This window comes from Melopsittacus undulatus, chromosome 5 (assembly GCF_012275295.1).
Source record: "Melopsittacus undulatus isolate bMelUnd1 chromosome 5, bMelUnd1.mat.Z, whole genome shotgun sequence".
Taxonomy (NCBI): Eukaryota; Metazoa; Chordata; class Aves; order Psittaciformes; family Psittaculidae; genus Melopsittacus; species Melopsittacus undulatus.
Window position 1 is genome coordinate 55,769,690 of NC_047531.1, and position 14,500 is coordinate 55,784,189.

Consider the following 14,500-nt stretch of genomic DNA (forward strand, 5'->3'; position numbering starts at 1 on the left):
CAATTCAGTCATTCGATCCCCTCTCCACCTTACCTGTGGGTCCCCAAGGCGACTGATGTCTGGATAAAGGTAAAAGAGGATTCCCTGGGATGCCCCAGGAAGGGAGACTCCCCTGATCAGGAGAACAATCAGCATGAGGTATGGAAACGTGGCCGTGAAATACACCACCTGAGAGGAGGACAGAGGGACAAACATCAGTGAGCATCACAGGCCAGAGTGCACACCACGAGCTGGCAGCACAGCACTAACCCCTGGGCCGGGATGATGGGCAGGGGATGGGGCAGGCTGCCTCGCTGAGCACACTGCTGTTGCCTGTGGTAGAAGAAATGCATTTTAATGCACCCAGGAAGCACCTACCACCGTAAGCAATGCAAACTTACTCTGATAGAGCTGAAATAGTCCATCTATAGCAAAGGAGTCACATCCTCTGGGGGAATGCTGCAGGCCAGTATCAGCTAATCCTTCCAGGCTCTCAACTCCTGGTAAATATAGAACTCAATTTGGGGAATACCAGGGTATCTTCAGGACTGCTGAGGCTAATTGTTGAAGGGTGCCACAACAACAACACATCTGTGTTTCCCACACAAACTGATAGCCAGGGCTCATGCAACCTCACCAGCAATTCAAGTAATGTCATTAATACTTTTGCATTGCCCCCTCACCTTCAAGACTTATTGACCACCTTGAAAAAAAGCTGTTCAGTCTCTTGTATCATGCTAGGCCAAAAAAGAAATGTTGCTCCTTCAGGTTTTTCCTGTGTGGACGTGCTGAGTGAGGATTTGCATCAGCACACTTCACCTGAATGCTACCCTACAGCTCTTTTCTTAGCTTTGGCAGTTATGCTCCAGAGAGCTGAAGCTCATCTCTGGAGGAACTGCAGAATGTAATGATGTGGAATGATCTATTTCTCACACCTGCCCATCCATCCAGAATGAACTGTTTCAAAATCTATCTAAAGCCCCTCATCCCTGGGGGTGTTGCAGGCTCTGCCACAGCTAGAGCAGTTTCTGCATTAGAGGAGGTCCTACTAGGAACAAGTGTATGATTTCCCTGGGCAGTAAGACCACTTTCACTCTGCCTCTGGGTAATCCTTATAATCTGAGTGATGATTCATAAAGAGATTTTCTTCTGGATCTACTCCAATGCACTCCATCTGAACAAGCATCCAAAGCACCTGACACTGCAATGAGAGTACTCCCCAAAGTCAAGATACACACTCTTCAGTGATTCAGTTTTGGACTGGGGAAGGAGAGAAGGATTTGAGAGATATCCCATCCTTGAAAAAACACACTAGTAGATTATCATCTCTGTCTGCAGCTCCAGATTTTCTATGCATTTAATTTGCCCTGCTCTATATATCATGGCAGCCTTAGGTAATGCCACAGAAGCTGGTGAAAAATGCGCCTTGCTGGAGCTCATGATTGCCGGAGATGTCTGTGTGAGCAGATCCATCCTCATCCCTCTGAACACTGAAGGAATGCAGGGACAGCATCCTTCAACACAGGCAAACACCATCATTCATTTCACTCTCAAATTTTCAAGGAGTCTCTGATTTAGAGCTCTACAGTGACAGTTAATCAAAGAAACTGCAGGTCCTGTGAGTTTAACAATCATCCCTGTACTTATCACACAACCAAATTCTTCTTTCAGAAAATGACAGGAGGCAAGTCCAATCTTTCTTAGATCATAAAGGCAAGATTAAAAACAAAACTCATAAAAACAACCCATTGCCTTTGAACCCTAGTGCACAGTCTTCCAGGATGTCACATTGCACATTCTTGGCTGGATCTCTAAGCAATATCAGTTTTAGGAGCTTAGCATGCAAAATGGTAGTTGTCTGGCATGGTCTGGATTCACATTTTGGTAACGTCCAATGTACCTTACAGCCTCCACAAACTAGCATGTAAGGCTTTTCACTCAACAGTCACATCTGCACTGAGACCAGAGGCCTGAATTTGGAGAACATTTTGCTGGATTAAGAGTGCCAAACTTCTATCTAACAACAGGAACATCTGGATCCAATGAGATATTACTCAGTGCTTGGCTTAGACCCAATCTTTTTATTTCTCGAGCATTGTTAGCACTAACTACATCACTAGGAACCTTGCCGGGATCAGTGTGATTGTTCTGTTACATGCTGGTCAACAATATCAAGGGTTTTATTTGAATCTGATCCACATGCCTCAGCAAAGTGGTTCCATCTGTGACAACCTCCTGCATCTGCAAGTGCTCCTTGGGGTCAGGCAGCCCTCACATCAGAGGATGCAAACCGCTGCTGCAATTGAGGCTGTTCAGCCTGGAGGAGAGAAGGCTGCGTATCTGAAGGGGGCCTACAAGGATGCAGGAGAGGGACTCTTCATCAGGGACTGTAGCAATAGGACAAGGGGTAATGGGTTAAAACTTAAACAGGGGAAGTTCAGGTTAGATATAAGGAGGAAATTCTTTACTGTAAGGCTGGTGAGGCACTGGAATGGGTTGCCCAAGGAAGTGGTAAATGCTCCATCTCTGGCAGTGTTCAAGGCCAGGCTGAACAGAGCCTTGGGCAACATGGTCTAGTGTGAGGTGACCCTGCTCATGGCAGGGGGGGTGGAACTGGGTGATCTTAAGTTCCTTTCCAACCCAAATCGTTCTATGATTCTTATGATGACCATTCTTACTGTGATTCTATGATTTCAGTTAATGATATTTGCCCCTCCGCAGACAAATCCCCAGGACTAAGGTATGTCTCTTCCCCAGTGGGATTGTATTCCCATAGCCATTCTTAAATTTAAAAAAAGGGGCAATAAACCCACAAACACTGTTGCTTTACTGCAAGAAGTTTTCTGTTTTCAAGAAGAAAAGATCTCAGCATTACTAGTCCTTTTTATAAAAAGTGCTTGCATCTAACCTAGAACTTGTATCTAAAACAGAATGATTTTGTTCTCAGCACTTCCTACACTATGTTTGCTATATCTTAGTATCATATTTGCTGTTATTAGACTGCCTCTGCTTTCTTTTACCAGGCCACCACAGCAAGCAGTTGCTCTTTTCTTCTAATTTTACACCATGGAAACCAGAAAATATCATCTCTGCAAGCTGCTTGATTTCTCTGTCATGTTTCATAATCCCAGACCATTCTGGAAGCAGGAGAAACTTCTAACATTCATGCCATCAGCTTGATGGAAATGGATGCAGCTAAAATTTACACCCCATCACACATGATGCCCTGTCCATAGCATGCAAAGACACCATGTAGATAACATACTAAACCTTTTCAGTTCCACCTGTTCTTGCTGGCTCCAGACAAAGCTGGCTGGGAATGGGTGAGGAGGTGGTAGCAGAAAGTAAGTGATGAGGTGAGTGCAGATGACAGTGGCACACTCTGCAATAGAGAGAGCATGGGATGGAGCTGGGCAATCACACCAACCCTTCCCAGAAGCATTCACAGAAATACCTCTGTGGTGACCAGTGTGGGGAAAGAAAAAAAGAGACCATTATTGCTACGAGCAACTGTAGGAAGAGCTGGGACAGGTGAAAACCAAAAAAGATCCCCAGGATGAAGGGGCAGAGAGGGCTTTGAAGCCATCAGTTACCTTCATTACTATCTAATGAATTCGAAGATTTCCCAGCTGCACTTGCCAACAGAGGCAAAAACATGCTTCTTGCTCATAGTGTGGTGGAAGGGAAAGGAACATGCAACCATCCTGTAAATAGAAAGACTGCAGGATCTCCTATGCCAGTCACAAAGAGAGACCAGGTGGGGATATACGTCTTGGAAGTTAGTGCTCTGAGTTGTCTGGGCACTCACATCCTTTCTTGCTCTGAACACAGAGCCTGCCTCACACTCCTGCTGCAAGTTGAGCCCTGCAGGCTCCTACCAGCTTATTCAAAGGGTGGCTCCCAGGAGATGCCCAGGAACTCTCTGAATGTACAAGAGGTGAGCAGGTCAAGTGTTCCAGCTGTGATCAAGGGAAGAGGCTGGATATGAACCAAGGACTCACCTTGCCTGTGGACTTGACCCCTTTCCAGATGCAGAAGTAGCAAATGATCCACGCCAACAGGAGACACAGAGCCAGCTCCCAGCGCAAGCTGCCCAGGTGCTGGATGCCATCAGAAATCTTTAGCACTCTCCTCCTGCATTGGGGGGAAGCAAAGGAACATCCTGGTGTTACTGATGTTGGCCACTAATGTTCCCAGCCACACTGGTTTTCACCACACCTCCACAGCACCTGATGAGTGTGGAGAGAAGAGCTGACTTCCTAACAAGGCTCAGGTCTGAGCTGTAAACCTCAGAAGAATCAAGGGCCAGGGCAGTGATCATCCCCCTGTACTGGGCACTGGTGAGGCTGTACCTCAAATCCTGTGCTCAGCTCTGGGTCCCTCACTACAACAGAGACATCGAGGTGATGGAGCAGGTCCAGAGAAGGACAATGAAGCTGGTGAAAGGTCTGGAGCACAGCTGTGATGAGGAATGGTTGAGGGAGCTGGGGGTGTTTAATTTGGAGAAGAGAAGGCTCAGGGGGGACTTTATTGGTCTCTACAACTACCTGAAAGGAGGTTGTAGTGAGGTGGGGGTCAGTCTCTTCTCCCAAGTAATCAGTGACAGGACAAGAGCAAACAGCCTCAAGCTGTGTGAGGGGAGGTTTAGATTGGATATTAGGAAACATTTCTTCACAGAGAGGGTGCTCAGGCATTGGCACAGGCTGCCCAGGGCAGTGGTGCAGTCTCCATCCCTGGAAGTATTCAAACACCATGTAGATGAGGCCCTCAGTGCCATGGGTTAGTGGTGACCTTGGCATTCCTGGAGTAATGATGATGATCTTAAAGGTCTTTTCCAACCTAGTTGATTCTATGAGTCTATGATTCTGATTCTCCTGTCCTCCTCCCACCCTTCATCTGTCTTGCCCTCTCTGCAAGAACATGTGGCACTTGGGCACGTAAGCTCTGCCCACAACTTTTCCATGCACATTATAAAGTTCACCTACATTTTTGCCATGTTTCAAACCTCAAAGCAAATGACACATTGCACTTTTCATGTAGAACCCATCAGGACCACCCAAAAAGCAGTGCTGCACAACCCCTTCTCTATAGTGCATTTCTGTCTTTAGGAGCAGCTATGTATTTCACCTCAGGACCCAGAGCAGCATAGCATCCCATACCATGACTAAGACCCAATCAAGGCCACAATAATCCTCATTGCACAGTCAGAAGAAGCCACCTTGGGCATCCTCTTTCAGCCAGTGTGGAGATAAGATCCTGGGTTATATGGACTTTTGTTCGGCTAAGGTCTTATGATCTCATTCTGGTCATAGAACAGCTTTCCATGTCATGTGTATGTAAAATCTTCCCCATCATTTACAGAAGTAGGGATTCTCCCTCCTCCATCTCCTACACTACACAGACAAATCTGAGCATGGAAACACCATGGTGCAGTCCCAAAGCCCTAAGCCTGATTCAGAGAGGGACATGCATAGCCCTGAACCTTGGAGCCCAGCTGCAATTCCTGCCCTGCTGCAAAACACAGCAGTTAACCCAGAATTAAGGTGGTGCTCCTGAAGAACCACAGTGTAAGACATTGCCTCCTTTCCTGCCTCACAGCCTTGCAGCAGATTGAGGGAATCAGAGAGGGGTTGGAAAAATGAGGCTGTTCCTCCAGATACATTTTGTCCTGCTGTTCTTTGCCTGCTTCTGAGGATACGGACTCTGTAACCAGTGGGGAATGGGTGCCTGTGGACCGTAACTAACTGAGCCCTGTACTGCAGCCAGCAGAGACCTCAGAAGCGTGCCATGAGCCTACTGGCAGGTCAGTGCTTCTCAAGGAACAGTGACCTCCCACCTCTTTGCCCAAGAAGGGCAAGAACAGATGCTGCATCAGAATGAATGGACGGTGGAAGTTTCCAGTCCTGTGTGCTTATTCTCCAGTAACACAGGGATGGGAACAGCACTGATGGGAGCATCAACTTTTCCGGCAGCCAGCATCAATAAAAGCAGGCTAAGGTGGGCCACCATCTAAACACATGTGAGTGCAGGCTCAGGGAACACACATGAAATAAAGAAAATTAACAAAATAAAAGGTTTCTAAACAGCATCCCTGTGCTGAGTGGCAGATACCCTGGAGGTGCTGTGTGCTCCTTGCACTGACAGCACCCAGCAGCCCTGCTGAGGGCAGCAAGGGCAGAGCATTCCATCCATCTAAAAGCAGAAGAGAAATCCATGGTGGCAGCAGAGGGGTTACTTGCACGGTCTATTAGACAGGGCTCAGTGCTTAACTGGGCCTGTTCTCCCAGGAGATGCCGAGAATCATGAGGGATGCCAAGCAAATAGGCCTATGCCTTCATGCCAAAAATAAAGCTTCTCTGTGCCTCAGGGTAGCTAACAGAAGGGGAGAAAATAATGAGAATGAGAAAGCAAATTTCAGTGTGAAGCTGACCCTCGTACTCCATTTCCATTTTGCAGAGCTTCTCTCCTGAGAACAGCTGTATATTAGTCACTCTAAAGTGAAAATGTCACCTCTTCTTCTAATTTTAAGATGAAGACTAGCCCACATACAAAAGCCACCACCCACCATGCCAGAGCCTCCTGGGAACATGCTGGTATGACACAGTACCATGGATTCAAAGGAAACGCATCACCTACTGCATCACCAGCACAAACTTCTGCCATGTATCTCAGGGCTTTAAGGTCTTCTCTTCAACAGCTGAACATGCTATGGGTTGCAAAACATGCAGACAAAAAACCCATTGCAGAGCTGCTGCTTTGTGGATCACCCAGATCTCACCCCATTCTCACCTATAGTCTTGGCACCCATTCCCTGAGCAGGGTTACACTGAATGCAGCCATCAGGCATGTGAAGGACTGCATGGGGCTGACTGCTCCAGACAAAACAAGAGCAACAGATAATCCAGCAGATATACAAGCTGTAATCAAAACCATAGCGTAATGGCCACCGTAACCTGAGGGAGTGCCGTTAATTTCGTTGAGGTTTGCACCCACGCAATGCCTGAACAAAGCCTCAGGATGGGAAACATGCAGCCAATTCACCTACATTTGAAGAGGAAACAACTGTATAAGGGAGTTCAGAGCTGGTAATGAAGAACAAGGGAGGAGGCGTAAGGGATAGAAGGACAATAAATGAAATATCAAGGGTCAGAGGAGTTGAAGCATCAGTGAGGGGAGGCTTTGCACAGTCAGCTAGCCCTCAGTGAGGTCAGTGAGACTGGGAAGCCCAAGAGGTCCAGAAGGACAGGAATACAGCATCAGAGAAGGACAAAGTCAGATGGCTCTGAGACATGCCAGCAAGGCTGTAGATGAACACCATGAGCCCAGTGATGTTACCTTTGACTGATAGTACTGCCCCTGAGAGCCTTCACTCTGACCTGCCCAGCTTCCTCTTGTGTCCTCTTCTGACAAGGACAGGTTAATAGGACATGCTGCTGCAGGGTTTGTTTCTTGCCCAGGGAAGGTATGTCCCAGAGGAAATGAGGGGTACAGGACTTTCCTTTACTTACTCCCAGAACTCGATGACAGGGGAGGTGCTATTTTCACTGGTCATATTGAGCGTTGAGTTTGCCTTCTGGAGCTCCATGCAGTTCCCTTCGGGAGAGGTGCAGAAAGAGAGGGAGCATAAGTAGCAGTGGCTGCAGTACCAGGTGAACCAATTAAACCTCCCTTTCTGTCTCCAGCATCAACACTCACTGACATTGAGTCAGACAAATTCTGTATGCTTCCAAAGATGCACAAAAGGAGTCCCAGGGTAAGAAACCTCCAGTGGAAGGTTGAGAGGGGGATCTACACTCACCTGTGTTCCACTCGTGATCACAGCTGCCCCAGGGGAGGTCGATGGTGAATGAACTGAACAGATAAAACAAGGCCCAGGCCAGGACAACGATGTAGTAGAAGTTCAGCAGTACCACAATGACCTGGGAGGCATAGCCAATTCCTGCAGAAAGCAAGCCCCAAACGCAGGTGACCCACACGCCTTGGGGTGGGAAGAGGACTCCCCTTGGGAAGTGCTCACACAACACATTCATCTGACGCTCTGCATTGACTGCACTGGTGGATGGGTGCCAAAGGGGTGACCAAAGCCATCATCCTTTCCCCAAAGTCCATCATCCTGCATCAGGGGCCCCAAGGAACCCCTCTTCCTGCTGCCCCACCACAGACTTCTGTGGTCAAAGGATGGCAACAGGAGGGAATCTGGGCAGGAGATGGTCAGGCTATGCTTGAAAGCCATCCAAAGGGACAGAAACATATGATAGTGCTCCACCTGCTGAGTAACACCTCTTCTACCAAAATTCACTTTCTATTCTGTTTCCTCACCCCTTTTCACTTTTGCCTGATAAACTTTTACATTAACACCACACACCTTCTCTGAGAGGTGCTGGAGGAGTATCCAAAAGCTTTGGTACATGGGGAGGAGGCAATTGATACTTCCAGAGAAACCACAGTAAGTGGCTTGAGGCTGGAGGACTGCACTGAAGCAGTGTTAGAAACGGATCTGAGTGCCAACAATTTATTAAGGCAGCTGACACCTTCCAGCACTGAGGTTTTAAGCCACCTGCAAGCTCCAGAACATGACTGAACACTGACTTAAAAAAAGGGTATTATACTTCAAGTTCCTCCCATGCTGGGCTCCCCAAGGGTGGGCAGCAGATGTGTGAGGGTACATGGGGAGAGGCACCACTGCTCATTCCCTGGTGGTCCCCCCACCAAGCTCACCCCACTCACCTTCAAAGAGGGGGCAGATCCTGCGCCAGGCAGTCACCCCTCCCTGGCTGGTGTACTGGCCCAGCGCCGTTTCCAGGAAGAAGACAGGGATCCCGCAGGTGAAGAGGAAGATGAGGTAGGGGATGAAGAAGGCACCTGGCAGATTCAAGGAGCAGATAAGAAAAAGTAAGTGCTGTGGGGTGACTGAGGGTCAGGCCATCTCCAACTTGACACTGGGCAGGGTGCTCCCAGGGGGAACAGCATGGGAGCTGGATGGGGGCTGCAGGGGAAGGAAGGCCGGATGCCTGGAAAAATGGATTTTCCTCACATTTCATCTCCTGGAGTAATGCGATTGCATGAGAAACTCATCATTTGGAAAAGATAGAGAGAAAAGGAAAGTGTCTAGGCCTGATACTGGTACAGAAAAGAGTGAAATAAGTTCTCAATAGCTGTATAGAAATAGAGGAGAACACCCTACTGTAAAGCCATTGTAACTTTTAATCATGTTGGTGATTCCTTTCAAATTGATTATTCTGAGTAAGTTGATTAGCCCATGGATGACTACACCAAGGAACTGAAGAGCACATAAAGACTGACACCTTCACCCAGGCTGTGGGTTTGCTCAGTTATTTGCTCACTGAAAAGCAAGTAATGTATATACATCACGGCAGTAGCCAGGGCTGCCTTCCCATTCAAGCCCTATCAAGAAACCAAGTGGAGAGACAGAAAATACTTCAGGCTTTTGATTACCTCAGACTAATGTTAAATGCAGTAATGGCTTTTTACCCTGCAGAGCACAGGAGAAGCCCTGCAAGATGGTCCATGCTCCCTGCTGCACTCATGCACTGCTGAAGCTGCTTAAGCCCTACTGCAAAGACAGGGACACAGGGCAGGATGGGGAGCTGATGTGGAAGGGCTATCCCCAAGCAGATAGCAGCAGTGGGCTCAGAGGGGCATGCAGGGTCAGAGGTGCCAACCCAGCCAGCCACTAACCATGTTTTTCCTGCACAGGCCTGTTCTGTGCCTGGGGGATACTAATGTGCTCTGGGGGCATGTTGGTGGGGGTGTATAAGAAATAACAATCCTGATGCACAAGCAGACTGAGAGCCAAGAGGTTTCATTAAAAAGCTTAGCTAGCACACAGGGACAGGGAAGGGGAGCTTTAAAGACCAGCCAGAAGTCCCATCTCCTGTTCATCCCAGCCAAGTACAGAGCCACAGCTCTGCTCTTCTTGCAGAAAAATGAAACCAGCAAAAGACAGGGAGAGCATCTTGGCTGCAATCTGTGGGCAAACAGGAGCTGAAGGGATGTTGAAGGCAGCCCTGGGGAAGCAATGAGCATCTACCCACATGTTCTCCCTTTACCAGTAAATAGAAGTTGGTGGGGCAAAGAGCAGGGGAAGTGGTTTTATTGACACCATCCCAAGCACAAATACAGGGTGGGCAGAGAAGAGATTCAGAGCAGCCCTGCAGAGAAGGACTTGGGGGTGTTGGTTGACGAGAAGCTCGACATGACCCAGCAGTGTGTGCTTGCAACCCAGAAACCAACTGTGTGCTGGGCTGCATCAAAAGGAGTGTGACAAGCAGGTCAAGGGAAGTGATCCTGCCCCTCTACTCTGCTCTTGTGAGACCTCACTTGGAGTATTGTGTGCAGTTCTGGTGTCCTCAACACCACAGGGATGTGGACCTGCTCAAGCCAGTCCAGAGGAGGGACATGAAGGTGCTCTGAGGGCTGGAGCACCTCTCCTAGAGACAGGACAAGACAGGCTGAGAGAGCTGGCCTTGTTCAGCCTGGAGAAGAGAAGGCTCCAGGGAGATCTAAGAGCAGCTTCCAGTGCCTAAAGGAGGCTACAAGAAGTCTGGAGAGGGACTTTTCAGAAGGGCCTGTAGTGACAGGACGAAGGGGAATGGCTTTAAACTGAAGGAGGGCAGATTTACGTTAGATGTTAGGAAAAGATTCCTCACTTTTGAGGGTGCTGAGGCACTGGCACAGGTTGCCCAGAGAAGCTGTGGCTACCCCATCCCTGGCAGTGTTCAAGGCCAGGTTGGATGAGGCTCTGAGCAACCTGGTCTAGTGGAAGGTGTCCACTAGGAGGTTGGAACTGGATGATCCCTTCCAACACAAATCATTCTATGATTTTACAAGCTGCCAGCTAGCATGCAATCACGTTACCATAAAGTGGAGCCTATTTCCAAGAGATACTACTCTCTTATACAAGTCTGTGTTTAACTGAACTGCAGCCAGGGGATCCCAGGGAGGGACTGGGCAGTGGTGGGCCCTAGCATCTGTCTGGGTTGGGGAGCACTGGGGAGGGGCTGCGGTAGCAGGAGCCACACCGCCAGACAGGCTTCCCTGGTATTTCCCAATCAGAGGGGCCCAGGGAGGGCCTGACCCCGCCACGGAAGGTGAAAGCAAGAGCAAACAACAGCAAAATGAACAATTTTTAACTCTTTTTTTCTTTTTTCTCCACTACAGAGGGCCTCAGTATCAGACACCGAGTGCTGAATGAGTCAGGAACTGCCTCTTCTTTGTTACACAGAAATACCCTTAAAGAACGGAAAAGTGACTCTCTGTCCCTCTTTGCATAACTCAGATTTTGCAGATACCTTTTTGGGGAAGAGCCTGATATTTAGGCAAGCAGAACAAGAGCCGAGAGAGGTTGTCACTGCTGCCTACACACAGTTCAGAGCAGGGAGAAAGCTCTGCCCCACTGGATGACTCTGTTTCAGCAGGTTGGTAATGCTGGTACAAGTGCTAAAGGTTGTAGGCTGGCCATGGTTGACCTAGAGCTGGAAATTAAATAAAGGTCCCTCACCATTACTGAAGCAGCAGTGAAGAAAGTGCCTGGACCAGCCTTCCCGAAGGGACAGAATGTCTGGCAGCCCTTAAAGCTGCTCGAGTCATTACAAGGGATTTAATACAGCACCAAGCTGGAGTAGACTGAGCTCCACAAAGCAGCAGAGAGCCTCAAGTCCAGCACAGCCTCATCACACTGCCAGTCCTGTGCCCTTCCTTGCTCCAACCTCATGGGAAGGGGATCCCAGATTAGATATTTGACCAAAACTTCAAGCTCCTGCAGCTTCACAGGGCTTTGCTGCAGGTTCATTTCTGGGTCCCGCACCCTCTGATGGGATGGTGCCCAGGAAGAGGGCAACAGTGGGAGCAGGCACAGCTCAGCAAGCAGCCAAGAAATGTTCCCCATGGAAAAGGAAAATATAGAAAATCCTTCATTTTCAATGGGGAAAGAAAATGCCCAACCACCTGGTGAAAAGAAACAAGCACTAAGCAAAACACAGCATGAAATCAGCTAAACAGCGGTTAATCCTCTTTCATGCAGTTTAGTGAGGCCCATGAGACTACCCCAAGCTCAAGCCAGGGGATTTCATCCCTGGGTCAGCAGTGCTCACTCCCCATCAGCTCCCAGCCAAGCACCATGTTCCCTCTGCCTGGCCCTTCCAGAGGAGCCCAATTAGCAATTAATCACCAGAGAGGGGAGCAGCTCCCCCTCTCCACATGCCACTGAGCCCAGCTCCAACAAAGCTTTGAGCTTTCAGGTTTTCAGACAGTTTTCTCCCTTAAAAGGCAGCCATAAACACCTGCAAAAGCCCACAGCAAGCAAAAGTGAGCCCAGCTCCACTGCCGAGCCACAGGGCAGCCTCGTGGGGAAATCAGTCACTGGTCACTGCTGAGCAGCATCGATGTTCTGCCACCTCAGAGGTAACAGCAGTGCCTCGCTCCCTTTCTCTGCATAAAGAACATCCATCCACACACCTCACAGCCCTGCCATGTGGCAGTGTCCCCTTTCCCACATGCTTCCACCTCTGGTGGATGCCAGGGGGACAGGAAGGGTACGGTGCTTCTGCAAGGCGAGGAAAAACCCTTCACTCTGCCCTGTTCCTACCACCCGGCTCCAGCACACAGGGAACATCCTTCCATGGTCACACACCAGACCAGGACTTGTAACTGAGAGCCCCTCGGAAAGCCCCTGATCCTCCAGGAAATGCTGCAGCTCCTCACAGCACCATCAGTGCCTGTGGCCTCCCACTTCACTCCCTGCTATGCCACTGGGAATCCTATTTGTACAAGGTGGCTGGTGCTCCTCAAGGAAGAAGTGCCTTAGGTGAGACATACTGCTCAGAGAGCCCTGTCCCTACTCTACCTGCCTCCCCCTGCAGATGGACACCCACCTCACCAGCAGGACCACACGCTGCTGGAAAACACAGCTACCATCAGGGACCTTGGGACATCACTGCTTGGTTACCCACATCCCACCAGACCAAAACAACCCCTGCTTGTGGCCCAGATAGCAGCACCAGGTTGGCATCCTCTCTTCAGACTCATGACTTGGCTGCTGCTGAGAGGCTTGTGCTAGTGGTGGGCAGGGCCAGACATGGATGCTGCAGAGGCAAGAGGGACCACAGAGGGATTGAGGATGCCAGGTGCCCCAGGGCTGCACTTACCTCCACCATTCTTGTAGCAGAGGTAGGGGAAGCGCCAAACATTTCCCAGGCCGATGATCTCCCCAGCCACAGACAGGACATACTCCAGCTTGTTGTTCCACTGCCCTCGCTCCAGGGTCTGGTCATCCTCCTCTTTCTCCTTTTCCATGTCAGGGCATGCAGGCACCGTTTCGCCATTGCTGACAATGCCAGGGACTCTGTAATCCATCCCACCTTCAGAAGGAGTTTCCTTCATTACATTAAGCAGAAGCCATGCTATGAGGCAGGAATTTGGGCTATGGAAGGCAAGAGAGGGGAGAGGACACACACGTGCACACACACACACACTGGATCATTCCTCTCTATACATGGAAGACCCAGTGGCTCAGCCATGCTGGAGTTCCCACCACAGCAGGTACAGGGAGCAATCTTGGGGCTGGAGCAGGATCAAATATGTGACCACAGATTTTATAAGGGTTTCTCTTCTCCCCTGTTGCTGCTTACTCTTGTCTGGTTTTAAAGACCATGGGATGAAAGCCCAAAACCACACAGAAGTCTTAGACCTGGGAAGAGGACAAACTGAAATAAGAGAGAAACTTATTTGGTGGTGGCAACAGTTGCTGGTAATCTACTAGGCTGCAAGGAAATGTGAGTTTCCAGAATGGTGCTGTCCTTCTAACAGCAGGAAAAGAAAGGGTGCAGATGTTATGGCCATCTGAGATGTCTCATTTCCCAGGGTCTGCCCCTGCTAACATCTGCCCATTGGCTGCAGAGGCTCCCCATAGCACCACTCTCAGCAAGTTTTGGCACTGCAAGAGTTTCTCTAGTCTCCAAAGAGATCCCTGCTAAGAGAAGGTGAACCCTTGTCCCGTTGTCTCACTTTGCCCCAACATCCTCCAAGAGGCCACCTCTTCTCCCAGGAAAGCCAGGGCATAGCACAAGTGACTGCTGGTGCTCAGCTGGTGCCCCAGAGCCCAGCAGAGGTAGGTATGGCAGCAAGGGTGGCACCAGCTCTGCTGGAGCCATTTAGGAATCTTGGGGGTGGCGTAAACGTGTTCCTCATGGGTAGGATTCCACCCTGGCTGCAGGGCAAAGGGTTAGGAGTGCGGTTCCCAGCAACACCCACTGCCAAAGCCAGGATCACCAAGGACCTCATGCCAAGGAGGGCACATTTCTCTCCATGGTGCCAGTCCACAAGCCTGCTCATGCCTTACAGAGGCTGCTCCCCAGCCTCAGCCCAATGCTGCCATTCATTCCCATCGGCAACTCCCTTGCCAGGAGAGCAATAAAAGGCTCTGGCAGCAAATGACACTCTTCCTGCATCCAGAGAGGAAAAAAGGGCAAAGCAGCACTTTCCACCTCTCTCCTTCCCCAAA

At 49.5% G+C, this 14,500-nt stretch overlaps 1 protein-coding gene across 2 annotated transcripts in view; it reads right to left on the reverse strand.

Annotated features, from left to right (window-relative positions):
- The window catches only part of LOC101878841 (sodium- and chloride-dependent GABA transporter 2), a 29,651-nt gene extending 16,293 nt beyond the window's left edge, over window positions 1-13,358 (reverse strand). Inside the window, exons 1-6 of one of the 2 annotated variants that reach the window (XM_031044927.2) lie at window positions 13,146-13,358; window positions 8,707-8,841; window positions 7,778-7,918; window positions 7,488-7,572; window positions 3,981-4,113; window positions 34-168 (exon numbers count right to left, since the gene is read on the reverse strand). In XM_031044927.2, the coding sequence (XP_030900787.1) occupies window positions 34-168; window positions 3,981-4,113; window positions 7,488-7,572; window positions 7,778-7,918; window positions 8,707-8,841; window positions 13,146-13,353 (837 nt within the window). In that variant the 5' untranslated portion in view covers window positions 13,354-13,358. The remainder of the gene's footprint in view (window positions 1-33; window positions 169-3,980; window positions 4,114-7,487; window positions 7,573-7,777; window positions 7,919-8,706; window positions 8,842-13,145) is intronic. The other variant, XM_005144377.3, reaches the window with a different exon arrangement.
- Window positions 13,359-14,500: the final 1,142 nt, after the last annotated feature.